This window comes from Triturus cristatus, chromosome 1_1 (assembly GCF_964204655.1).
Source record: "Triturus cristatus chromosome 1_1, aTriCri1.1, whole genome shotgun sequence".
Taxonomy (NCBI): domain Eukaryota; kingdom Metazoa; phylum Chordata; class Amphibia; order Caudata; family Salamandridae; genus Triturus; species Triturus cristatus.
The window spans coordinates 523,944,079-523,972,066 of NC_140579.1; the positions used below are offsets into that span (position 1 = coordinate 523,944,079).

At 44.9% G+C, this 27,988-nt stretch overlaps 1 protein-coding gene across 1 annotated transcript in view; it reads left to right on the plus strand.

Moving 5' to 3' along the window:
- Positions 1–14,608: 14,608 nt before the first annotated feature.
- The window catches only part of LOC146870551 (transmembrane protein 98-like), a 378,347-nt gene continuing 364,967 nt past the window's right edge, over positions 14,609–27,988 (plus strand). Inside the window, exon 1 of the mRNA XM_085599684.1 lies at positions 14,609–14,787. Within this exon, the coding sequence (XP_085455810.1) occupies positions 14,609–14,787 (179 nt within the window). The remainder of the gene's footprint in view (positions 14,788–27,988) is intronic.

The window sequence follows — 27,988 nt, forward strand, 5'->3', positions numbered from 1 at the left end:
TCCCTACTGGGCATCTCCAAGGTGAAGACAAGCATCCCCGGCGCTGATGGGGCCGTAAGTAGAGATTAAGCAAGCTATTGCCCAGAGTTGCTGAGTGCGATCCATGGTTAGAGTAGGCACCGAGGCGAGAATTATCGAGTCCGCTGACCTTGGCCCAAGACCCTGCCGCGTCGGGATTGCTACCCTGGTCCCGGGCCGACCTCTGCTTCTGGGTCTGCCGCCTCTAACCAGTGAGCCACACCACTCCACTTAATTGATTGTCACATCGGTTCTAGCGAATTTGAATGTGCCATGCCGGAATGTCGCAGAGTGAGTGTTATGTTTGACAGCCCAGATCGAGCTGAGTGAGTTATCCCCCTGCTGCAAGCTGCTCGAGGGATCGGCTATGTGCGCGCTTCATATAGGACAGTGCGCGCTCGGGGTGAAAGAGGTGGGCGCGTGCGCATGCACGCAGGTTTGAGGGAACACTGGCCCCATCCTAATTAAAATTTGCCCAAAAAAATCCCTGGTGCCTAGTGGGCTTTTTGCCCCCCCGGGGGGCAGATTGGAGGCTTCTGCCCCATCTGTTCCCCAGTGGGGGCAGGAAGGCTGTAATTTTTGTGGGGAGGGGGTGGGGGCATGGGCATGCCCGTTTTGGGCAACCCCCACCCTAATTCAAATTTGCCCCAAAAAAATCCCTGACGACGAGTGGGCTTTTTGCTCCCCCGGTGCGGCAGATTGGGGGCTAATGCCCCCATCTGCCCCCAAGGGGAGGCAGAAAGTCCAGTAGATACCAGGGAGTTTTTTGGGCAAATTTTAATTAGGGTGGGGGCTGCCCAAAACGGGCATGCCAATGCCCCCACTCTAATTAAAATTTGCCCAAAAAAATTCCCTGCCGTCTAGTGGGATTTTTGCCCCCCAGTGGGGCAGATTGGGAGCTACTGCCCCACCTGTCCCCCGGGGGGCAGGAAGGCTGTAATTTTTGTGGGGAGGGGGTGGGGCATGGTCATGCCCGTTTTGGGCAACCCCCCCCCTAATTAAAATTTGCCCAAAAAAATACCTGACGTCTAGTGGGCTTTTTAGCCCCCGGGGGCAGATTGGGGGCTACTGCCCCCCAGGGGTGCAGGAAGGCTGTTATTTTTGCGGTGGAGGGGTGGGAGCATGGGCATGCCCATTTTGGGACCCCCCACCCTAATACAAATTTGCTAAAAAAAAATCCCTGGCGTCGAGTGGGCTTTTTGCCCCACCGGTGCGGCAGATTGGGGGCTAATGCCCCCATCTGCCCCCAAGATTGGGGGCTAATGCCTCCACCCTAATTAAAATTTGTCCCAAATAATCCATGGTGTCTAGTGGGCCTTTTGACCCCCGGGGGGGGGCAGATTGGAGGTTACTGCCCCATCTGTCCCCCAGGGGGACAGAAAGTCCACTAGATGCCAAGGAGTTTTTGGGCAAATTTTAATTAGGGTGGGGGCTGCCCAAAACGGGCATGCCAATGCCCCCACACTAATTAAAATTTGCCAAAAAAATACCTTGCGTCTAGTGGGCTTTTTGCCACCCCCGGGGGGGGGAGGGTAGATTTAGGGCTACTGCCCCATCTGCCGCCCAGGGGGGCAGGAAGGCTGTCTGCAGCAGAGGGATTTCGTGCCCCTGGCCTCATGACGGAATGGTTCCGTCATGAGCACAGGGGCACTGATGCTCATGACGGAACCATTCCGTCATGAGCATCGAAGGGGCTAAGAAATGAAATAAAAACATCATGACCTAAATCTTTACAGTAAAGACTTTAGTCACGATGATCATGTTTTGTCATTCCGAGTCAGTATGGAGGCGCACTGCCGGAACTCTGAATTTTGAAAGTGTTCAGCCAGCGGTGGCTCCTCCGCTAAGGCAGAGGAGCGTTGCCCCACTACTTTAAGAGCAGTGCAAAGGAAAAAATAATATGATAATAATGGAATGTTATTATCATTTTATTTTTAGTATTGAGCTTGCAGGTGCAGCCAGGTTAGGTTAGTGCGGGGCGAGGCTGGGCTCCCGTGACTCAGAGCAGTGTGGCGGCTGGCGACCGGGGACCAGCAGGTAAATATTCTTTTTTATTAAAACAAAATCTACCCCCCACCTTCCCATGCCCGCCTGCCTCCCCCTACTCCTCCACCACCGTTCCCTACCAGCCGTCACTGCGTTCATCACTAGTAAGACAAAGGTATTGCATCTTCCGAACTGAGCAACAGTTTATTTTGATAAAATGAAAAAAGATTGAATGTTAACTCATCACATAATAGTGTCTGTGAGAGCATTTAAACATCACACAACCAGCCGGTTTTATTTTATTAATGTATATTCTTTGCTTATTGCTTTTTCAATACTTTTGTCACCCTTCCCAGGCCAGGTACCATTCATATTTGTATTTGTGGCGGCTGACGGTCCGTATTTAAAAAGGTAGAGCTGTTGAAGAGGTGGTCCTGCGCTATTCTCCACACCCACAAGCAGGTGCTAACATCAGATGCGGATGGCCGGAGGAGGACACAAATAGACACTCTCTTGCCTCTTCCACTGCCTTTCGTTACTGGCCCTTGGCATAATGGGAAGATAACTGGGGACAGATAGAAAATGGCCTATCACTGCATGGCTTCAAAATAAAGCCATACAGTGATTGCCCATTTTCTGTCAACTTCCCACCTCTGTTTTGCTTCAATTGTTGAGGGACTAGATGCCTACTTGTGTCTGCTTCTACTACTCATGTGCCAGCCCAGGTGCTGCTTTCTTGCTGTTTATGTTAGTAAACTACAGGAGAGCAGCGCCAGGATTGGGTCGCGCAAGTAAACCCAATGCTCCACAGGAGACCGTGGGAGGTGGGGTTGTGACTGTGCAGTGAACAAGTAGGGAGAGGCCTCAAATGCGCATGCCAGAGTGGACACAGCAAGCCACCCATCTAAACCAAATTGCTCATTTCAATTTTAGACTGCTTCCCTGCTCAGCCTGCAGACTGCAGTCTCTTAAGCCCTGCCCCCACCTTTAATGAAAGTCTCCCAGTCGTGCCTGGAAAAAAGCAAAACAGCAGTGCGGCCGAAAAGGAAAATAAAAGCTTAATTGAACATCTAATATGGGGGCAACAGATATGGGGAATCAATGCCCCAGTTCTCCTATAGAGGGTGCGCTCCTGATGTCTGGACCACAAGAGATGTTGAGGTAGAGTGGTGTTTCATCGGCATAATGGTGAATCCTGATGTTGTTATCTGTGAGTATAGCCCCAAGGGGCTCGATATAGAGGTTGAAGACAGTAAGAGACCGTATGGAAAACTGGGGAACTTGGCAGGTGGTAGAGATCTTTTGGAACTTGGAGGAGCCCATGTGAACAACCGGGAACAGTAGGAGGAGAACCAGTGAAAGACATTGCTAGTAAATCTCATTTGAGACTCCAGGGTGTGGATGAGGGTTGGTTAGTCAACTGTGTCAAAGGCAGCTTCATTTGGGGCCAGGAGGGTGCTAGCTATGATGTGCAAGATAGAGAACTTCATGTGTCAGTGTGATCTGACACCAGATTGGTAGTCATGCAGAAGATTGTTAGCACTGAGATGATCTTGGAGTTGAAAGTAGTCTGATTTTTCAATGGTCTTGCCAAATAATCATAAGTGGATCAAGGGCCACTAGTTATGAGAGGTCATCAAGGTCAAATGTAGGTTTCTTTAGGAGTGGGAGGATCTGACCTGATTTAAGAGCTTCTGGGAAGATTTTCTGAGCAAGGGAAGCGTTTACATTTGTGAGTAGGGTTGAGAAAGCTTACAGTGAGGGAGCTTTGATAAAGGAAAAGGTTAAGGCATCATCTTCATAGGAAGTATGTTAGTGAGGTCTGTGAGAGCAGGGCTTTGAGGGTTGAGGATTGTGGTAATCTATGAGAATAAGTGGGCATAAAAGGAGAAACAAGCTTTGTGTTGTTGATGTGCTGTCAGATCTTCATTTTTTACACTGAAGAAGAGGTTGATGACATTGCACTTGTCTGTAGAGTGGGGGATAGTTGGGTCAGACATGGATTTGATGAAGTGCTTGATTGTGTTGATAAGTGTTCTGCTTCTGTTTGTGGCTTGGTTGTTGGTGTTGGTATAGTACTTTACATGGCTGATGTATTGAGCCGTCTGCATGTTTTTATGGAGGGACATCTATATCATGAGGACATCTGGAGTTCTGTTTTTTAGGTCTAGCCTGAGCTAGCGCTTGCGCTGCTCTGTGCGAGACATTTTGTAAGTGGGATTTTCAAAGTGCTACCCACAGTCTTTTGGCTGGCCTAAAGCTTGAGTGCACGATCACATGCACGTGCACAGCTGCCATCTAATGGCTCCTCGGCTCCCACTCCCCCCTCCCTTCTCTATAGCTTTGGCTCCTTTGTTTGTATTACACCCTCCCTTCTCTCCCCGCTCTTTTCGCACTCCCCCCTCCCTTCTAATCAGTTTCCTTGACACTCCTCGGATTGACCTTCCCCCTCCTCGGATTGACCTTCCCCCTCCCTTCTCTCCCCACCTCATCACAGAGACGGAGGAGACAGAGCCATCTTGCATGGTTAATGCTTTTGCAGGTATCAGTTTTCCAATTTATGCAAACTTCACTCAACTGCACACACACACACGCACACGCACACATTCACACAGACACACACACGCATTCTTTTCTACCTTTATTTGTTCAGGCATCAATCAGCGGCGCCCGAGATCTCATTATTCAGCAGGATCATTCAACATATTTTGGGAATGTCTTTCAAAATAGCGACCTTTACACTGGGCGTTTTGTTTTACTTTGGAGCTCTTCTATTTCCCCCCTCCCTTCTAATCAGTTTCCTTGACGCTCCTCGGATTGACCTTCCCCCTCCCTTCTCTACCCACCTCATCGCAGAGACGGAGGAAACTGAGCCATCCTGCATGGTTAATGCTTTTGCAGGTAGCAGTTTTCCAATTTATGCAAACTTCACTCAACTGCACACACGCACACATTCACACAGACACACTCACGCATTCTTTTCTACCTTTATTTGATCAGGCATCAATCAGCGGCACACGAGATCTCATTATTCAGCAGGAGCATTCAACATATTTTTGAAATGTCTTTCAAAATAGAGACCTTTACACTGCGTGTTTTGTTTTACTTTGGAGCTCTTCTATTGAAAATTAATAATGCCTCCATGCCTCATGTACCCGTCTCCGCATTCACTACCTTATTACATTGCAAAAAGCTATGCCCCATAATCTGGACACGCCTGAATGTACCCATCTTCTGGCGGGTAATTGGAGTGAGGCTCTTGCCAGGGGTGAAAGCCGTGAGTGCTGCAGGGCTCACTGGCCTCAGCTGACGGACCCCTCTGCTGATAAGAGATCGCTTTGAAGCAAGGCCGCCATGCAGACCCTGCAAAGAAACTTTAGCCGCGAATAGTGAGATATACACAGGCATACATGAGTGCCAAGGCAATCGGCCAGCTGCCCTTTGCTACTTTTCTCAGCTGCCTCCCTTCCTCCACAACCACCCCCCCAACCCCCATTGATTGTTTATAAAGCCTCTGTCTGTATAGATCTCTCACAGAGTCTCCCATTTACAAAAAAAAAAATATTTATTTACAAAAAAACTTGTCCAACAAACATAGAGGCTTGTTTTTATTTGCAGTACATTGCAGCACGCTTTCACTTTTAACAATAGAGGCCTTCGTAATACAGCCGGTCCCGCTCTCCAAACTTTCCGGGGCTCGGTCACTTCCTTGCAGTCTGCCTGCTGAAGTTCCTCAACCCCCACCCTCTCTGCCAAGCGCTTTGTTTACCTTTGCGTTTTATGGGGAGGAATGTTCTGGTCTCTGCTCACAGCTCCTGCTTCGGGCCTCCCCTCCACTAGTTACCACATGCTGTACACTTCACACTTCCATCACAAAGACCAGACACTGGTCTACATTCTTTGTGTTCTTCCTCGACCACATTTTAAATGCATTGATTTGTAGCATTTTTTTTATTTGATCTTTTATGTGTGCAGCTACAGACTTCCCTGAACGTATTTACACGATTATTTTTCCTAGCTAGTGTTTCAGGCATCACAGCTATATATTTTTGTGTAACCTTTTTACACGCCTCGGGCTCTAAGCGCATGGTAGAACAATCTGTGCTTTACCTCCTATAATACATTTTCTTTACTGTTTCAGGTTTGTTTTTATGGCACTAGGGGTCTCAATTCCCCTTCTCATACTTTAATGCTTCCCCAAATGCTATGCATTTGAGTGTGTAGCTACGGACTTCCCCAAATGTCTTCGGTGACTTTTTATTAGACCCGGGATGAAACTGCACTTTGATACACATACACCATATAATATTGTTTAATTGTGTTATAGTGCGTACCGGCTCTTTAATGTAGTCACTGTTTACCCAAATTTAACTTTCTTTTTTTTTTTTAACTGTGGTCTATAATACCGTATTTACAGAATCCTAATTTCTATTTAGTGTTACAGGCACTACAGCTATGGAATTTACCAACTGAATATCCCCCACCATAATGGAATTATTGTTTTGTTTACATACTACGGATATTCAGTACCATTTGCAGCGCATTTTAATTACTCACAGGATGTAATTACACTGTGACAGGCGCACGCCATTTAACATTCTTTAAATAAGTCGCAGTGAGGGGTGGGTTTTTAATATTTTCACAGTTGAACCAGATGTTACTTTGTGTTTTTTATCAGCACAGTGGTCTACAATACTTTAACATTGCATAGTTTATGCCCTAGATTTTAGATGTAAAAATAAATCAAAATTAAAGAAAGATACAATAAATTGTCAATATGGGTTGGAAAAATGTTCCGTATTGAAGCGCTCCCATTCTATTTTATTATGGTGTTATAAGCACAACACAAACGCTATTCTCCAACTCTACTGTAATTTGGTTTCCTATAATTTATGTCTTTGGCAAAATGAATTATACCAGACATAAAACAAGCTGAAAAACAAGCATTGGCATAGCCAATAGGTGTCACCTTTGGGACCTTATAAGTGTTTAGCCATGCAACAGTTAATCTTGTTGCAGTAAGACTATTGTGCTGCATAACTAAATACTTATAAAGGTCCCAAATGTGAGACCTATTGGCTATGCCAATGCTTGTCTTTTCTTTCCTGTATGCAGATAGAGCGTTTATTGTCAGCAGGGTCTTCTAGAGTACCAGGGCACTGAAGGTTTTGGCTTGCACTTGTGTGTTTAGTTGGTGATTTCCTTGTCAGACACAAGCAAGAAATAGGCTGCTGGAACATCTCCTATTTCTTCAATCTTGAATTTGTTACTTATGACTCAGGATTCAGCAGACCCAAAGCATCTCTCTGCTACGGATCAGTCCATGTTCTTCACATGAGAATCCAACACAGTTGAAATCAACTAGGGACATCATAAGAGCCTGAACGTTTGACCGTTTGTATTGACACATGGCTCCATATAAAATAGAGTTTGAGTATGTTGTGTTGCCAAGTTGCTATTTCTGACATATTTAGCACAAACAACTGCATGAAAACCAACTGACTGTCATGACCTTCTATCATCCTCTGTGGAATTCTTCCTTTTCTCTCTGGCTCTATAACCCTCTTATTGACAAATTAACGGACTCATGAATTAGTGTAAGAATACCACTAGCCTACAAGGGTTGATTTCCAGAGGGCTACTTCTAGACTATTTTGACTTAATATTGTGGCCTGGAACACAATAGCAAGAGAACGTGAGGCTTAAGACTAAGTTACCCTGCAAGAGAACTTGAAACTTAAAACTAAGTTGCCCTAGAGATGTTGATGGAGAGCATGTTTAGGTCTTGGAAGTTGAACCTAGGCTGCCAATACTATAAAGTATAGTACTGTGCTTGACTAAGAGGTATCTCAAGATAATAGGAATGTGTGGAACTTATTGAAACATTTCGGTCACAGTTTTTTGTTTTGAAGAAATTAGATTAAGGAGAAAGAACAATGGGTCATACATTTTCAGTTATAATTTCAATCCAATCAAAAACCCTTCTGACTTGTTGAGCTCTAAGACAATTCATTGCAGTTCCAAAATTCTGCATACTAATATACTAATATACATATCATATCAAAGCACAGAGAAAGATTAGGATACATGGGTCTCTCAAATTCATATTTAGACAAAAGGAACAGTTATAGAGAATTTGTCACTGGAATATTGAGAAACAAAGAATTGAAGAGGATGAAGAGAAGGGGTTTGCAGGCATGTATATAGAACCACCTAAATATGTATTATTTTCGAAGATAAAGATATATTTGTGCAGGTGAATAGATAAGTCCCTTTTTAAAAACACCACCATTGTCCAAGTTGTAATCAAAATTGGTCCATGTGCCTTCTACAGCTCTGCTCATGAAAGCAATCTGGATGTATCCTGTTACATAAACTGGGTAGTTTCAAAGGTTATAATTGTTAGCTCACAGCAAAAACCGAGAAAAAAAAACCTAATTAAATCTAGAATTCTCAGAGCTACTCAGATGGTGAGAAAAATACATGGCTCCAGAGGAGGTAATATACAAAATATGATGACAAAAAGTTGGCCCATGTAAAAACATATTTTGTATTTTCCAGTGGTATTATGTCTACTGCATATGATTAGGAATTTATATATATTTATATATAATACACATGATTCTTCAATCCCAGTATAGAAAACTGTGTTACAGTGGAGTTGTGACATCTCTAGCCACCTGTAATATGAAAATTATGTAGCTGCTGAACTTTACTAACTTATTTCAGTTGAGTTGGTACAACTCAATGTCTGTTGCCAGAGCCAGCAGCCAAGGCAAAAGGCAGGTCATGCAACATCATTGCAGCTACAGTTTTCGCATTGAAAAAACTAATTCTATTTTTGTTATTATAATCTTTTTTTTTCTAAAATGAACAGTGATCAGCAAAAGGTAGAGCCTTGTGGCAGCTTGTTTAGTTTTTCACCAAGTCCATTACAAAAAAGAAAGGCACGTTTTGCATGTTACTACTCATTCTCACCTGCAGCCCTTTTTAGGTCTCGCCTAGTGAAGCGCGCATGCGCTGCCCTAGGAGACGGCTCTTGGAATCACTCCAGCTTCCGAGAGACTTCTCCGTGTGGGTCAACCTCCTCCCACACATTTCATTGACCTTTACGTGTGGCTTTCAAAAATCCCGCAATTGGCCAAAGGCAGGTGCTTGTTCCGTCTTCTGCCTAAACGTTGACTCCCATGGCCTAGGAATCTCGGGAGCGAGCAGCAGCGCGGCCAGTGCCAGCTGCATACCTTACATTCCTTGCAGTGCACGCGCACCACACATGGTCTTGCTCTCAATAGGCAGCTCTGCGCCTGCACGTTGTGAGTATTGCTTCCTGAATGTGAATGCTGTGCTGCACCAAGGACGGTCGCTTTTAGGGAACGGCAGCTCAGTGGGTTAAGGCGGAAACTTTTACAAACCGACAGGTGCAGGTTTGAATCCACACAAAACAGCCCAGTGTTTCATCTTTTTTTGACGGCTAAAATGCGTGTCACTGAGCAGGAAAATACTAATGCCTGCTATTTATGATACCACGAAGCTACAGGGATGTAATAAAAGTAGCTGCAATAAAAATTGAAAAGAATAGGATTTTTCGAATTCGCATCATCCCTATCTTGTTGAAAATGAGGACCTTTTTTTGTAAACTCGACAATTTACCTGCTGCGCATTGAGGTATCCGCTATTTACTGATTGCCTTCAGCTCAAATCAATACTTTGAGTAGCAAGCTTGGTTGTGTCGCAGAAAACCGTGGAACAGAAGAATGTCCACACAACATTTCTGCTCTTCCTCAGCATTCCAGGCAGCAGAATTAATATCACATGTATCCAAACCATATATAACCAATGGAAAGTGAACCATCATAGAGTGGGAATGTCTCACCCGACGTATTTCACAATTAGAAGGTACAGAGGGGAATAAATGCCTCCCTTGTAGATGGAGCAGCGAAAAGCAGTACTCATGCACCACTGATGTATTGGTGAGAGGATCCATTAAGCTCTGCGCTGCCTGCAACCAGCTCCAACTGGAGAATGTAAAATTAGTTGGACACATTTTTGATCCTGAATAATAGATTTGGATCAGATCATATTACTATAACTGATTACAAGGCATTGCACAAGTTGCACACAACTCATGTCTTCTGTTAGTCTGTCTTTCTGTGTTTCCTCCCTGGATTCTCTTTGTGTCTTTTGTGTCTTTGTGTCTTTGTCACTTGGTGTCTCCTAATGTTTTCTTAGCTTTGTGCTTGTTTTAGGATATGTCCGTTTTGCTTAGGGCCATGATGCTTTTTTTTGGTGACTGTGCTCAATTTATAAATAAAACAATAAATAAGTGAAAACTTATTGCGAACGAAGGTCGTCCCAGAATGTACTCTATCAGTGTAACCCAAAGTTAGAAGTGCTGAATTGATATAAGAAGACATGCAGGATGAATCAGAAAACGGTAGCACTGTGGGTTTGCAAAGATTGCGGTCAGCTCTGGTAAGAAAAAAGTAAATTAAACGTGAATGCTGTTCAGCCCAACTGAGCGAAAACCAATGAAGAGGGTCTCGAAACAATAGGCTAGTGTTTCTAACTAACTGGCCTCCAAATTAGCAGCCTGTAAGGGAAACAAAGTGGGGATGCTACAGACAATTGGAAAATGGAGTAAATAGGTCTAGTAACATCTAGAGAGCACAGAGGATTCACACACCTGCCAATCTTGCGATTTATCCGGGTATTTTATGAGGGGTTTGCAAGAAAAGTGGTAGAAAGGAAGGTCAAATCTGCTCTCTTACAGCTTTTGCGGACATGTTAAGCAATTGGAAAAGCATTGTAGAGACTATAAAGAAGCCATCTTTATTCTCATTTGATGTTGTGAAACATATCCACCGAGGAAGCATTTAAAACAAAGTGAATATGTTTTACTTCCAATAAAATTCCAGAGTACAATTCCTTTTAACATAACATATATATTTGTAAGGCGCACGTTCACCCAAGGGTATCTTGGCGCTGAATAAAATATGTTTATTGTTACCTAACTCAATTGTACAAATTTTATCGACCTCGGAAGGATGAAAGGCTGAGTGGGTCTGCCTGGATTTGAACCTGTGACCATGAGATTGAACATATGGCCGTATAGTGAACGCATTAGTCCACTATAAGCAATCAGACCCGGAAGAAAAAAGAAAAACATATATGTACAAACAACGGGTAAACTTGTGTTGTCCCCTTCACTACAGAGCTCCTTCCAGCTAATGTAGCTGCTGGCTCTCGAGTGTGTCTTGAGCTTCGGAGTCCCCCACTCATTCTTGGGCCAAAGGCTGTAAAAAATGGACATTCCAGAGAGATTTATGGCAATAAATATGGTTATAGTGAGCCACAACAGGGCGGGAAAGCTGGAGATATACATCTACAACTACGACATCTATGGAAGACAGTGCTTAGGTAATCACTTTAAAAAAATGATTGTGGATTTATAATATTTTAATAGTGTGTATGGTTTCATTAACCAGATTCTTGGGTGAACATTGACTTGCCAGGGAAAGCAGACAGTTGTAAGTTAGCGTGTTAAAAGTTTTTATTCGCTCTTTTGTTATTATGTTCGTGGACTTTCCAGTACTGATAATTAAAGAACCATTTCCACTGAAGCACACGGGAAGGACCAGAGAAGTGGGAGATAACTTCGACGAGACAGGTAAAACGACCTCGTGTTTGTGTCCCCGTCTTGGCCTCAGAGTAGCTGTCATGAAAGCGACTGGGCGCTTTTCAAGAATACTCTAATTAACTCCATTACACCTAGTGATCACATTTTAATTTGTGTTTATTCCCCAGGATGGTTGCACTTAAAATGTAAAGTCCACACAATCACGTTTGACCTTGAAAGTTGTTTCGAAACTGAGACGTCTACACCACGGGCTGAGATCGAACAACAATGTGTTAGAAGGTTCTGGAGGACGTCATGCTTGAAAGTCTGGAAGAAGGGCTGTGTAAGCAGGGCCTATCACTTTGACAAAAACTCTTGTGGCTCAATTCTAGTCATGGCCTCCTGCAGTGTGGGGGTTGCTTTGAACATTTCGATCATCCGGTGGAACGACCTCCGCATGACTAGGAAAGAACAAGCATTGGCATAGCCAATAGCTCTTGCTTTTGGGACCTTATAAGTATTTAGTTATGCAGCATAATATCCTTCATGCAACAACATCAACTGTTGCATGGTTAAACACTTATAAGGTCACAAAGGCGAGACCTATTGGCTATGCCAATGCTTGTTTAAATCTGATTCCAATATGTGTATACAACAAATTACTAACTTCTTTTCCGGTGTGTTTAAATTTGCACTCCAAGTTCAGCTTTTAATCCTCATGTCCGTAATCAAGCTAACTGTTTCACATGTATGAGCAGGATCTCAAACATTTTAGCGGTTTGTGGGGAGAGTGACGGTGAGAGGCCGTGTGTTGTAAGGAATGAACTACCCTCTGCATTACGGTAAAATGGTATTGTAAGATACCTCAGAGTTACACCACTTTATAGAAGAACTCGGCCTTCGGTCTCATTTCTCTACATTGTCATAGAACTACTCAGTGACTTGCAATACCATTATAATACAACAGGGGGGTAAATCAATAATTCATGGATATCTTTCATCACTGAAAGAAAGTTTTACCAATCTCTAAAAATAAATAACTTCAGTAAAATCATATTGGTGAGTTTATGACTATTAAATGTTCCAATTTTAACATCTCCCTTATATTGTGAGTCCTCATGCTTTTGAGGAAGATTTAGCATACCATCAGTGGCAGCACCTGCTTTTATAAATTTGTAATTAACAACAGATTCCGTGACATCAAAAGAAAGAGTAGTAGTGTCTAAACCTGCATGGTTAGGTTAGTCTAGACTATTACTTGACCTTAATCAGTCACAGTGATTGTTGGTTTTAACAAAATGTATCATATCTTCCATCCCCTTGGCCACGGACTGCCTTGGAGGAAGCCTTGAAGGGCTAAAGTCTTTAGTGTGGTAGAAATAACCAAGGGGAACTACTGCAATCCAACTTAAATGAGAAGCTCATTGGTTTTATTGCCATTCTTTGTCCATTTGTTCTGCTGTATTAAGTTTTGTACATAGTGTGGTGAGGATCAGAAAAAATGTGAACACAAGGAGATGATGGACAGAGCGCTGAAACTTTTTAGACACTCACCCCCAGGGCCGGACTGGCCGTAGCTGGCACCGGGCATTTTGCTTTTAGCTGGGTCTTAACTGAGGTGGCGAAGTGAGCTAAAGAATGATGATGGATTCAACCCAGATCTGTGACTGGGAGTGAGTGTTTGAAAAGTTTCAGCACTCTTTCCATCATCTTCATGTGTTTGCTTTGTTCACCCTAAATTGGCAGGGTATGCCCAGACGTGGATCCCTTGCTCACTTTGCCACTGGAGTCAAGCTAGCCTGGCTGATGAGGGGTACCCCCCGAAACCGAAACCGTTCCCAGGATGCTTGTTTCTAGTCCAGGGAAGACATGGCTTGGCAGTTCGGGCTGGACTGTTCTCATGAGGCACAGGGTCAGACTGATTTGCAAATAGTTGTGTCTGAAATGGAGTGGCAAAGTGAGCTAAAGAACGATGTTGGATCCAACCCAGATTGGAAAGTGCTTGAAAAGTTTCAGCTCTCCATCCATCATCTCCTTGTGTTTTATCAGAAAAAATGTCCCTGATATGCATGCAGTGTCTATTTGATTTATTAATTTCTCTTTTTAAAATGTTTGACATTTTTTAATGTAATTTTTTATGGTTTTAAAATATTAACGCAATAAAGATTTCTTTGACTATACTACTAATTGTATACGTTTTTATTAATCAGTTCCCAAGTTAATAAATGTAGGGCTTATATCTTGAAAAGGTTGATTACTATGTGCTGTCAGATACATAGAAAGAAGTAATCATAGAGACAACTGCATCTGTGAAATAAAGTGTAACTTATTTCACATTACAAATGTATGTGACTCTAGCAGTTAGCACAGCCATTAGGCATAGTGGTCAGTAAACTTCTCAGATAACCATGAGGAAAAGATGTCTTCTATTCCCCGACGTACATTGTAAAGATGGTGAAAGAGAACAGAGCAGGATGACAGCATGACCCCTGTTGGTCAAGTTAGGTTTCAGTCCTTCCTCAGGTGTGAGTGCTCTTATGACAAGCAGTAACATTTGAAAAAAAAACACTAAATACTGTCATTGGTTCTTACAACACCATTAAATATTTGACAGTTCTACGTTTGTGAGTTTGTTAAACCCCTTTCATTGTGTTGTAAACCTGTATGTGAACATTCTTCTCAGATTAAGCAAATGCTTTAACTTTGGAAACTAAAGTACTAATAAGAACATAGTTATAGAGGGTCATTCTTTTTGGGAAAAATGTATATAATGGGTGCGGTTATTGCACGTGTTTCTGTAAATGAGGGGAAAATTTAGATTACCGAATTTAATGTTCACTTATGCTCTACATTGAATTAAAAAACTGCAGTGAATGTTGCTCACTCAATTTTAGATTATTTTGTGTAATACTTTTTCCGTTTCTTAATCTTGACCCTACGATGCCTTTCTGATTGCTTTTCAGATGAAAATTATGCTTCTCTGAAGTGATGATTAAACACTATAAAGCTGCGGAAGCCACTTGCAGTTCAGAAGAAATGGAAACTGTGGTTATAGTGGCCATTGGTGTCTTGGCTACAATCTTTCTAGCTTCTTTTGTGGCATTAATTGTGGTATGCAGGCAGCGCTACTGCAGGGCCAAAGACCTTCTCCACCCTTTTGACACGAAGTAAGTCACTGTTGTTGTACTAGGGGCCGTTAAAGATCTACATGCCTGATGATACCCTCAGCTGCGGCCGGGGCAGGTAAACGCAGTGAGTCGGGGTGTGGCGGGAGGGGACGGGGGAAGTCGACAGATGACGGAATAAAGAAAATGAAATAAATCCTTTTCTACCATCTGTCGACTTCCCCGCCCCACTGCGCTTACCTGCACAGGCCGCAACTGGATATCCTTGACTTTCTGCTGAACGTGTTGGTACACGAAAGATAGTTGGTGTTTCTGCTGCGCTATTGTACTGGGGGAGAGCAGTTCCCATTCCTGGGTCCCAGTAGTAATCAGAGAAGATTGAGGCCTTGTGTAAGTCGTCTTCTTCCAACAGGAGCCAGTAGTCTGGGTTCTTCTTATAGCAGAGTCTTCCTCTTCAGATGGAATCTTCTTGGGTCCATAAATGTTCTTAGAAGATGGTCATGGAGTTGCTAGCTTTATTCTGTGCACTAGCCAGTAATTGGAGAAGTTCTACCACTCAGTCCTAACATTTTCTCCACAGTCCCCCCAACTTTTTTTTTTACAGAACTTACTTTTTGCCTTACTGCAAAATTACCCAGGAGCCCCTGTTTCCTAATTGCGGAATTCAGCTGCCTAGAGGCAGGCTCATTGTTTGCTTCTTTTCCACTCCCCTGCCTTTTCCTGCTACTGTGACTGGGGATGGGCTGCCTAGGAGGGTCATGGAATTAATACGAGAAGCCCTTCCGGGCATCTACGAGTCAAAGAGGTAGCGCTAAAGTTGCTCTTTCCTCTGCCGACTGTTTCCGTCCACTCCCAGATATCTAATCCCTGCTGGTTGTTAACAGTTAATAACCATTGGCCTTTCCGGGGTCCAGAGACAAGCCATTGTCCCCCGAGTCAGCAAACCTAATTCCCACTGCCAAAGACGTGTTTTCCAGTCCTGGGGTGTGATGACTGTCAAATTTGGTTTCAAGCCAGTTCTGGCACAATGAACCTAAAGTAAATTTTAACAAGGTTACTTTTCAGCGTAATTGATCAGAAATATGATTTCACCATTAAGTCAGACTTTAAAAATTAAGCAGGGTTTGGGGCATTTTCTAGTGCTTTCCTGACTGATGTAAAAAACAGATTTTAATCCCATCAATTCCTATCAAGGAAAAATCTACATGGGGCCACCAGGGTCAAATAGCTTTTGGCTTTTATTTCTCTGTGAGAGCACACTTAACCCAATGTGTAGAAAGTACTACTTTATAAAAGAATAATTTATAATGTACAGTGGTCCCAATGGTAATATTAATAGAGAGGGAAATGTTTTTAAATAAAAATATAATTGTATTAAACAGTGGTTTTAGTAGTAAATGATAGGAGGCAAACACAAACCAAAGGAAAATAATAATGATTATTGAGGTGAAAGAAGTGTGCAGTGCTCAAGCAATTGTGATACAAGTGTGCAAATGTCATAATATTTGGGATATATATACTTCGTAAAGCTGAATATTTGTGTCAATATGTATTTACAGAGCCCCAATATTCCAAATTAGAATTGTTTACATGAGTCTTGTGTTATCTGTGGATGGCATTTCGATTACCTACAAATATGTGATTATCACTCTAACAGGTATTGGCTCGAGAAATTACTAAATTAAAATGACAAAGAAAAGAAAAATATATGAATATCAAAGTAAAAATAGATAATGAGAGCTGACAAAACAAAAAAAATAAAATTGAAAATTAAATGAGTGCACACATCACAGCATATTCAAAAGCACTACTAACAGTAGAGCAACCATTAGGAGGAGGAATAAATGAGGTAAGGAAGCAATTACCCAGTGCCTTCACGTTGCGTGAAAATGGTAAAAGTCAGAAAAACCAGGAAATGGTCCATGATGCGTTGAATCATGCATATGGCAGCGAAGGGGTCTGAAAAGGGGAAAGAATCTTTAGTACAGAGTGTATCCTGCTGAGATACTATTGAGAAAGCAGGATAGAGAGAGAAATGAGTTACCTGCATAAGGAAAATATGAAGCTTTAAAGGTAGTTTAGCATCCCTTGTAGGTAGCATGGAACTGTACTTTGTGATAGAAAATTAAGAGGAGTGCCGATAGTGGCAAGCAACCTTCTCCTACGTTTCCTGCGTGACCACAAAATCCCCTTAGTAGGAGATATGACTTGCATTCAGGGCAATAGTCATGCAGCAAACATTGTCTGTGAGCGTCCAGGAGTCTCCTCATTGGAGACGTGAATAAAATGGGGACGAGACATAGAATTGTGTTTGTTGCGTGGTGGCTATCTTGAGAGTAAGATTGAAGAATACTGGTGGCCACGTGAGTGGGGTTGACAATTGAGAAACCCTATCCTATCCTTTCTATCTAATTCACCTCTCTTTGCTACACCCTCTCATTTCCAAAACTCGCTATTTCCCTAATGGGCTCTGTGCATTGGAATAATATACCCTATAGATTTGACATAGGACTGAGGTCAGTATGCCCCTATCGAGTATATTAAACTTAATTAATTCGTACCATCTAACTCAGAGGCCACTAGAAACTCCTTGAAAGGGAGTAGTTTCTGGCAACCGCATAAACATGACATCTTTGTTTCCCTTTAGAATCGGAACACAATCAAAATCATGGAAACAACAGATAACAGTTTCACTAAGCTAATCGTGCATTTCTAGTTTCTTCAGATTTACACAGAAAGAATAGACGGGCGTTTCAATAAAAGGATTTATTGAACAGTCATGTTTCTCGTGTAAGAGATATGAGCTGTTATAAACACAAGAAGGTATGTGAGATATATTATGTACAGCGTAAGCAGTAGAAAGAAATAATACTGCGCTAGCATTATCTTTTAACTATGACACATATATTCATATACATAAATAACATAGGCTAAAAATGCGAGTACTCATAAGATGCTTCTCTAACTAGTTCTACTCCAGTGTACCTAACCTAAGTGTAGTCCTTTGTAAGAAGTAGGTGCTGTATTCTATAGGATGTTATTCTATAGTTTAGTATAGTATGCCAAGAGTCCCTCTAGGTTCTAGTTAGCTCCATACCTTGAGAATGAGAGAGGTGGGAATCTCTTTCCAGGTCTCGAACTTTAACACCCCGCAAAGGGAGTCAGAACACTGGAAGCTAGATTCTCTTCGAGCAGGCATGACAGCGTCTCTTGTCAGTGTGTCAGGCTGGGACACGGGCTCCTCTAAAGTCGAGATCTCCTGCTTGCTTGGGCACGGGAAGGTATACTTATACTTGGTAGGTGCCTTGGAATGTTAACATTGACGTAAAGTCGGGCAGAGGAAGACGTCAGGAATGAACCCTTAAGGAATAGCGGTTCATGCATAATAAATGAGTTCTTGAAAGAATCAATAATCCTGTGCTAGGGGAACTCCCAAGTGCTTAAGGGTCTGGTTTCTAAGCACTCGTTGTGACGTTGGGGTGGACAGATGTAGGTGACCATGCCTGTATTTGGATAGCATGGCTAATGCCTAAATAAGGACTGGGATCTTATGCCTATATAAGGGCAATGAGAATTGTGTCTATATAAGGACATGTTACAGGGAACCCTATATACCGACACCTAAAGCGGAATACAACACCCACTCCACTTTCGAATGAACGATAATACTAAATGCTCAACATAAAATTCTAAACATTAAACTGAGTACCACATGTTGCTATAAACATTTGTAAAAGCATACTAAAAGAAGTCTATTAAAAAAACTTTGCCAAAACATGTAATGCAAAGGTACTGTACATTTTAAAGCAGTTTTTCATTCTAAGAATATCCCGGAAATAAATGCAATAGGAATGAATAGAAATATATACATATGATGAAATGGTCGACAAGTATTCAAAAAATCAAAGCCCTTTCATAACATGGTACTAAATGAAAATGTGGCAAATAAGGTGACAAAGTGGCCCTGGAAGTATTCAAAGAAGTCCGTTCTATATGAATAGTTCTACTGTAAGCAGATTGAATTGCCATGTATTTCCAACATTTAAAAAAAAATCAATTTTAGGAAGTGTTCCAAGTTTTGTTCTGTTTTGAAAATATGGAGGCCAAATTCATTGCTTTCCTGGTACACTGTGAGCCGAATCAAAGTCAGTGTACGGGTCTAGAGAAAACATGAAATCATCAACTCTTGTAGACAAAAGATAGTCTACCGATGTCGGTGACAGTTGGAACACATTGTTTAGAAGTTTTTTTTTAATTTTTATTAGCCTTTTTTGCAGCATCATACATTATAATCTCCGCCCAAAAATACACTGCAATAATATTCCTTGCTTTAAACAACAACATAACAATTTAAAAAACAGAAAAATAACGTGGTAGGTACCTTCTTTTGATTGGAATATAGTACATGACTTGCCTTGCTCTTTAAACAACAAAAATAAAACTGCTAGTCCGGTAGGTTGTGGTTCCCCATTAATCGTCCACTGCCATTCCACCCTACACAGCATCTACAACATTTTGAGCCAATAAATAGTCTCTCAGAGGTGTCCAGATATCCGTGGGTCTAGAAGTTGACAGCAATTCTTCAGCATATAATTCCAGCTGGTCTCGACAATATATCATGTCTTTAATCCATCTATCAACCTTTGGAACCAATTTGCTTTCCCATGTAAATAACACTCGCCTCCTTGCAAAAGAGGTGAAGATTACGATCCGGTAAAAAAAAAGCCCGTACGACTCGTATCCGGTCTTTTTACCGTACGAATCGTACAAGTGCCGTACAAACTGGCAATTACGATTCGCATCGCAAAAAGTCCATACGAATCGCATTGGGAAGTATTCCCCACACGTCCTCGGGTCGGAAAAAGTGTCCGACACGTCCACGGACGATTTACCGTACAAATGTGAAATGTGAAGTCCGACCGCGGAATCACGATCCATCCCGTGCGTCCGATGTTACAACCGCATGGAAAAAACACCGTCCGCACCGAACTCCCATAGCAACCATGGAGACATGTGCCCGCATACGCGCCCAACACTCCCCCCAGCCCCCGTACGTTCGAGTTGTACCCCCGTGTATGTACACCCCCCGTGTATGTACACCCCCGTGTATGTACACCCGTGTACGTGTCGTACCCCCCGTGTATGTACACCCCCCGTGTATGTACACCCCTGTACGTGTCGTACCCCCGTGTATGTACATCCGTGTACGTGTCGTACCCCACCCCGTGTATGTACACCCCTGTACGTGTCGTACCCCCCGTGTATGTACACCCGTGTACGTGTCGTACCCCCCCTGTATGTACACCCGTGTACGTGTCGTACCCCCCCTGTATGTACACCCGTGTACGTGTCATACCCCCCGTGTATGTACACCCGTGTACGTGTCGTACCCCCCGTGTATGTACACCCGTGTACGTGTCGTACCCCCGTGTATGTACACCCGTGTACGTGTCGTACCCCCCGTGTATGTACACCCGTGTACGTGTCATACCCCCCCTGTATGTACACCCGTGTACGTGTCGTACCCCCCGTGTATGTACACCTGTGTACGTGTCGGACCCCCCGTGTATGTACACCCGTGTACGTGTTGTACCCCCCGTGTATGTACACCCGTGTACGTGTCGTACCCCCGTGTATGTACACCCGTGTACGTGTCGTACCCCCCTCTGTATGTACACCCTTGTACGTGTCGTACCCCCCGTGTATGTACACCCGTGTACGTGTCGTACCCCACCCCGTGTATGTACACCCCTGTACGTGTCGTACCCCCGTGTATGTACACCCGTGTACGTGTCGTACCCCCCGTGTATGTACACCCGTGTACGTGTCGTACCCCCCCTGTATGTACACCCGTGTACGTGTCATACCCCCGTGTATGTACACCCGTGTACGTGTCGTACCCCCCGTGTATGTACACCCGTGTACGTGTCGTACCCCTCGTGTATGTACACCCGTGTACGTGTCGTACCCCCCGTGTATGTACACCCGTGTACGTGTCATACCCCCCCCTGTATGTACACCCGTGTACGTGTCGTACCCCCCGTGTATGTACACCTGTGTACGTGTCGGACCCCCCGTGTATGTACACCCGTGTACGTGTTGTACCCCCGTGTATGTACACCCGTGTACGTGTCGTACCCCCGTGTATGTACACCCGTGTACGTGTCGTACCCCCCCTCTGTATGTACACCCGTGTACGTGTCGTACCCCCCCTGTATGTACACCCGTGTACGTGTCGTACCCCCGTGTATGTACACCCGTGTACGTGCCGTACCCCCGTGTATGTACACCCGTGTACGTGTCATACCCCCCGTGTATGTACACCCGTGTACGTGTCGTACCCCCGTGTATGTACACCCGTCTACGTGTAGTACCCCCCGTGTATGTACACCCGTGTACGTGTCGTACCCCCCGTGTATGTACACCCCTGTATGTGTCGTACCCCCCGTGTATGTACACCCCTGTACGTGTCGTACCCCCGTGTATGTACACCCGTGTACGTGTCATACCCCCGTGTATGTACACCCGTGTACGTGTCGTACCCCCCCCTCTGTATGTACACCCGTGTACGTGTCGTACCCCCCCTGTATGTACACCCGTGTACGTGTCGTACCCCCGTGTATGTACACCCGTGTACATGTCGTACCCCCGTGTATGTACACCCGTAACAAGAATCCAAAGTTCACTAGCCGAGAGTTGGAGGTCCTTGTCGATGAAATCCTCAGAGTCGAGCCACACCTCTTTGGAACATTGGTCAGACAGACCAGCATTTCAGCAAAAACAGCCATGTGGCAGACCATCGTCGATGCTGTGAATGCTGTTGCGGACACCAGAAGGAACAAGCAGGAATGCCAAGCCAGGTGGTACGATCTGCGGAGGAGGGTCCGAGCCAAGATGACGGATGAACACAACCAGGCCAACGTCACTGGAGGAGGGCCGTCCCGCAGACCCGTACACTACCATCCCTGGGAGGAGAGGGTGATGGCCATACTGCCGGTGGAGGCAGTGGACGGATTAGACGGACTCCGAGACCCGGGTGAGTACACAAACAACTCACCTCACATGGGGGGAACGTCATCCACAACCAAACTCACAAACAGGCATGCAACCACCCCAAGCTATTGCATGACTCAACCACACTCCATGAACACGCACATGCCACTGGCGCCACCATGCCCCATGCACCCAGCTGGACAATGCCAAGTAACAGGCCACAGAAAACACCAACACAAGACACGGTAACCCGGATGGCGGTAGTGTGGGCCCCAAAAATCACATAGTGCAACTCAGAAGCAGACAACAATGCCCTCTGCCCATATGGCCTAGGTCACAGCCAGACAAACAGTGTGTCCCCACACAGGAAAGACTTGCCAGCAAATGGCGGATGCCTTGCATTAAGACATGGGGGTGAAGGCACTTTTTTGCACATGACAGCAGCTAATGAACAGCCAACACTGTGAAAGAGTGGCAGCACACACCACCACAGCAGCAGCGCAGACACACACACTACACCCAATGGGTGCCTGCTGGTCAGAAACAAACTCACATCAACAAGCCAAGGGCCAGTCAAAGATCTGCAAAAAGTGTGTGCCTAGGAAGCTGGGCTGAGGTGACAGAGGGTGACACATAGAGGGAGGCAGAGGGGGACAGAGAGGGAGGGAGACACAGGAAGACGGACAGAGGGAGGAGGCCGACACACAGAGGGAGGGAGAGGGGGACAGAGAGGGAGGGAGACACAGGAAGACGGACAGAGGGAGGAGGCTGACACACTGAAGGCAGTCGCTCAATGGATGGTGGGTAATTCCTTGAAATTCAATGGGGATAAGACAGAGTTTCTGGTGTTCGGGGGAAAGGAGGATTTCTGGTCAGCTGACTGGTGGCCGCCCTCTATGGGGGTGTGCCCTACACCGTCGACCCTGGCCAAAAATCTGGGCGTTTTGATCGATCCCCTTTTGAGGATGGATCAACAGGTAAGCAGGACCATCTCCACCTGCTGGGGACTGATAAACATCTTACGGAGGATCATGCACTATCTGTCTTTCCAGGCCAGGAAACAAATTGTCCTGGCATTGATTGGGTCCAGACTTGATTATTGCAATGCTCTTTATTTGGGCATCAATAAGGGCTTGGTGACCCGTCTACAGATGGTGCAGAACGCTGCCGCCAGACTGGTCCTGGACCTGCCTAAACGGGCCAAGACTCATCAGGCAAGAAGGACCTTGCATTGGCTCCCTATTGAGTCCAGGATATCCTTTAAGTCCCTGACTTTGATTTATAGAGCCTTGGCAACCAATCGGTCTGGGGGTATGAAGGATTTGCTGGTCCCCTACATTCCCCCCAGAACTCTCCGGTCGTCAAATAAACTTCTGCTTTCAGTGCCCAGGATACGTAAGGCTAGGTGGGGAGGTAGAGCTTTTTCAACTCTTGCTCCCAGGCAGTGGAATTCCCTGCCTTTGGAGATAAGATCTCTTCCATCGGCTCTGGCTTTTAGGAAGGCCCTTAAGACCTGGCTTTTTGCCAAGGCCTACGCTTAGATACGATCTGCCTCTTTTTCGAACTGTTTTGTTTAGGCGCCTTGATGCCTTTGGGCTAAGTAGCGCGATTACAAGTTTCCATTCATTCATTCATTCAGAGGGAGGGAGAGGGGGACAGAGAGGGAGGGAGACACAGGAAGACGGACAGAGGGAGGAGGCCGACACACAGAGGGAGGGAGAGGGGGACAGAGAGGGAGGGAGACACAGGAAGACGGACAGAGGGAGGAGGCCGACACACAGAGGGAGGGAGAGGGGGACAGAGAGGGAGCGAGAAAGGGACACACAGGGAGAGCAAATCAGCCTTGTGGGGTGTGGGAATGTCTGCTCGTCAGCAGGTGGACTGCGTGCATATAGACAAGGGTGGCCAGTGCCAGCACCCCCCTCTCCTCCATGGCAAAACACAGGGCCATGTGAAATAGTGCAAGTAAAAGAATCTTGCTACGGAGCAACCTACCCTGGGTGCAAATGCTAATTTTAAATCAGTTTACCCTTATATACAATCATTTTTTGTGGCTGATGATTCTCAAACACAGTTTCATTTCACAAACAATATTTACAGCAGCATGATAGGTTTTTCAAACCAACATTTAATTATTGTTCAAATCACAATAATACTTTGTTCATTACAATTTATACATAGGTCAGAACTTTAGTTATATTCATGCTTGCCCAATGCATTTCGGGCCGTATAGTGGCCCTTCTTCAGGGGAAGATCTGAAAACAAGATGAAAGTAAAACAATAAATCCAATCCTTTCAACTGCATGAGTGCAGACAACGGCTACAACATATCAAGAATAGCATACTAGGTACGACAGTACATAACATCTCTTCGTTATTTCATGTTAATACTGATTTTGCGAATCTATGATTAAAGTCAGAACAAAGTGAATCCTTAAAGAATACCCTTATAGAACCCAGTCACCCGAAGTGATAATATAATACACACGAACATGTGTATGTGTGAGAAACACAAACTAAGCATACCTGATGACCAAGTATTAAACGCACTCTATAGAGCAGGGGAGAAAAAACACATACCAATCCATAATCCAAAAAAAAACAACACTATGAACTCAAAACAAGCCGAACTTTAAATAAACATAACCTCTTTTCCACTGACCTTGGTTCCTGACAACCTTTTGAAAACCTTTTGAAAACATACTCGGTAAATCGAGCTCGAACGGGATTTCTAAAAAAAGATCCAATCAGCAAATTACCATCCGCGAAATACACATCTATGCAGCTGTAATTACTCCAAATAACACACAGAGCGTCCGCTCACCTTTTCAAGACCTCTTCAAAGTAGACGTTACTGTTAACCAAAACGGAAACCATGCTCATCTACCGATGCAGTTCATCACATCCGCGTCTACCATATAAGGAACTGTAATCACTGGCAGCGAAAAGGGACTGGACCTTTCTACTTCAAACTTAGCGCGCGCCATTTTGGAATGGGGTTTCATGACTTTGTCAACCAGACAGTATATGAACCACTAGTATAAATTGCCCACCGGCGTATGCTAATCAAAAGAACTCCAGACCACACAACCTATGATCGAGAGCCTAATTTAATGTGAAATAAAAAATGATAAATAAAAAATAATAAGAACCACCTCGTTAGTGAACTACAAGGAGAAAACGTGAATGATAGAACAGTAAAGATAAGTAAATAAAGACGTTCTGATATCAACAGCAGTTATAAGCTTAAAATCAGTCTGCATGTCTCCAAAGGTGTACAATACGTATTTTTTAAAGAAAACATCCTAAATCAACTTTCTCGTTGATCCCATGGGGATCTTGAGTATTCAGCTTTTTTATCCAAAAAATCTCCCTTTGTAAAAGTGTTTTTGTTAGATTTTTACCCGGGGTTGGGACCATTTTCTCTATCACTTGGAATTTAAGTTGTGATATGGAGTGTTTACACAAGTTCCAATGAACTGCGAGACTGCTTTTTGGGTTGGCGTTTCGGATCGTGCTTTTGTGCTCAGAGATTCTTGTCTTAATTTTTCTCTCAGTTTTGCCGATATATAACAGTCCACAGGGACATTTTATGGCGTAGATCAAGTTCATTGAGTCACAAGTTGAATTATGTCGCAATTTAATGGTTTCCCCTGTGAAGGGATGATGTACTTCATCTCCTATGATAACATTGTTGCAGTGCACACAGTTCAAGCAACGTTGCGTCCCTTTATATTCCATTCCATCAGTGCTGGGTGTGGTTGAAAGAATTTCTTTGATGTTTCTCGACCTTCTAAAGGCAAATAAAGGTTTTTCACGAAAGAGATCTTTGAAATCTTCCTCATTTTGTAACACATCCCAACGATTCATTAGAATTTTTTTGATTTGTCTGGATACTGTGGAATATGTAGATACAAAAACTTGACGGGTTGGTTGTACTTTAGGTTTGGTTTGCAATAAATTTTCTCTGGTTTTTTGCTCTGTTTTGGTAATGGCTTCTCGTAGAATGTTTTCCGGGTACCCTTTAGATGAATACCTTTTCTTCATGCATTCAATATTTTTTCGGAGCGTTTGTTCTGTAGAGCAAATCCTTTTGGCTCTCAAAAATTGTGAATAAACACAGGGCCATGTCACAACCTGTGCACAAGCACAACGACAGCTACCTGCATCATATAAGTGTGTGGAACAACTTCATGTGCCCACGTACAGTGCTACACGGAAGGCGCCAATGCACGGCTCGCCACACCTGCCCACTCCACTGCTGACTGCAGTCACACTTGACGCAGCAAGTAAGACTGTGCCACACATAGGTAAAGTCGCCAAAGCTGTGCCCAAGGGACATACCCATGCACAAGTGCACTGTGAGTGGAATGCAAGACAGATCCAAATTCCCAGAGGAAATGTTCCAACTTTGAAACTAATGAAACATGGATGTTGCATGGAACAAAATTAACATTGTCTCTCACACACAGGTCAATGTCGTGGATCACCCCCCAACACTGGGGGGGAAGACTCACAGGACCCGGCTCGGCGGGATGCCGATCCCACCGGCAGCGACGACTCTCACCACTCTGTGGACGACCCCGACCAACCTGGCCCCTCTGGTGTCCAACGACCTGCAGCACCTGCGTCAGGTACAACGGGGCCAACCACCACCCCCACTCCTGCCACATCCCAGGAGACACCCAGGATCCCTGCCCCACCACCACAAAGCAGCCAGGCTGGCCAGGAGGGACACGGTGTCCCGGGCACCCAGGAGGAGGCAGGCGACAACGCCAATGCCACCCCTCAGGGGTCCCGGAGACCCGATGTGCCCACAAGGGCAGGCCAGGTGCAAGTGGGCAGGGGTGGTGGGAGTGGAGGATGGCGGAGGCGCCAGCCTGACCAGTTGGCTGGGGAACCGGTATATTCCCATGTCTGAAACATCCTGGACACATACCGGCAGGACACCACGGGCATGGCCCAGGTTGTGTCCACCCTCAACGATATGAAGGGGACCCTCAATGAGATCAAGACCCAGCAGGCCCAGCAACATGCGGAGCAACATGCCTGTCTACTGCAACACCAACGGAGGATGGAGGACAGACAGGCTGAGTTCGTGACGGTGTTCACGGGAATTCACAGTACACTCCGTCGGATGGCCGACAACATGGGCAACCCTCCCTGTGCGAGAAGGCGTAGAACATCACCACCCACAGGGAGGGATCAGGAGGAGGAGGAGGAAACATCCGATGGAGCATCCCAAACATCGTCACGGCCTGCTTCTGAGGGTCCCCGCAGGAGGGCGGGTCGTCCACGGAAAAGACCGTGAGGGTCGGCGCTACAGCACCATCTCCCAGGACACCTGGCCTGGCACCTGGCCCACTGGAGCAAGAGCAGCACAGCATCAAAAGACATTCTCTGCCACATGGCCTTGCTGGTCACTGTCTGACCAATGTTGACAAAGACTGTGGCATGGACTCTGAGGATTTCTAATGGCAAGGACACCAACTCCCCTAGTGAACTTTGGATTCCACACACCCGGAAAGCCCCTCATGTCAAACCCCCCCCACTAAAATAAAAAGTCACACCATGAAGAGAAGATGCCTGCTGGTTGCATTACTACCTTACATGTGTCTTGTAAAGTCTAAACATGCCTGAGTTTTCTTTTGACTTCAACCATCCACACCCTGGGGCCTGAGTCTGGCACAGGACACACGGGTCACAGTGTATTAGGCAAGACAGACATGGAGCACCATACACACCCGTGATGGGCCCAACCAGCTGAGGGGGTGGCCGCACAACCATGCCGACAGATATATTGAGTACAGCAACAGTCATGCGCAGAGGTCAGGGATCATGTCGAGTGTCCTGGGGGGCACCCAGGTATGTGTAGACAGGTGGCAGAACCATGTCCTGCAAGCTTGAGTCAGGTGGATGCAGAGAATGGTGGCATGGCCAACGTTGGATGCATGGGGATGGCACATGTCACAATACCCACACAGTCATGGAGATCATGCACAATACACAGTCTAATCCCACACAAACAGCTTGCATCTTGCTACTCTACACATAGACACATAGCCACTATCACGGAAAACCATGCCAGACATGCCGGATGCACCGTGGCAACACACCAGCATTGACTGAGAAGAGGCATAGGGACACCTTTATTGGTCATGTATTCGGGATTGCAGAGGCAACTCGAAGTACACATGAACAGTTCATGTGGAGTAACATGTGGGTCCAACACTGGCACCCCCCTTCTGCA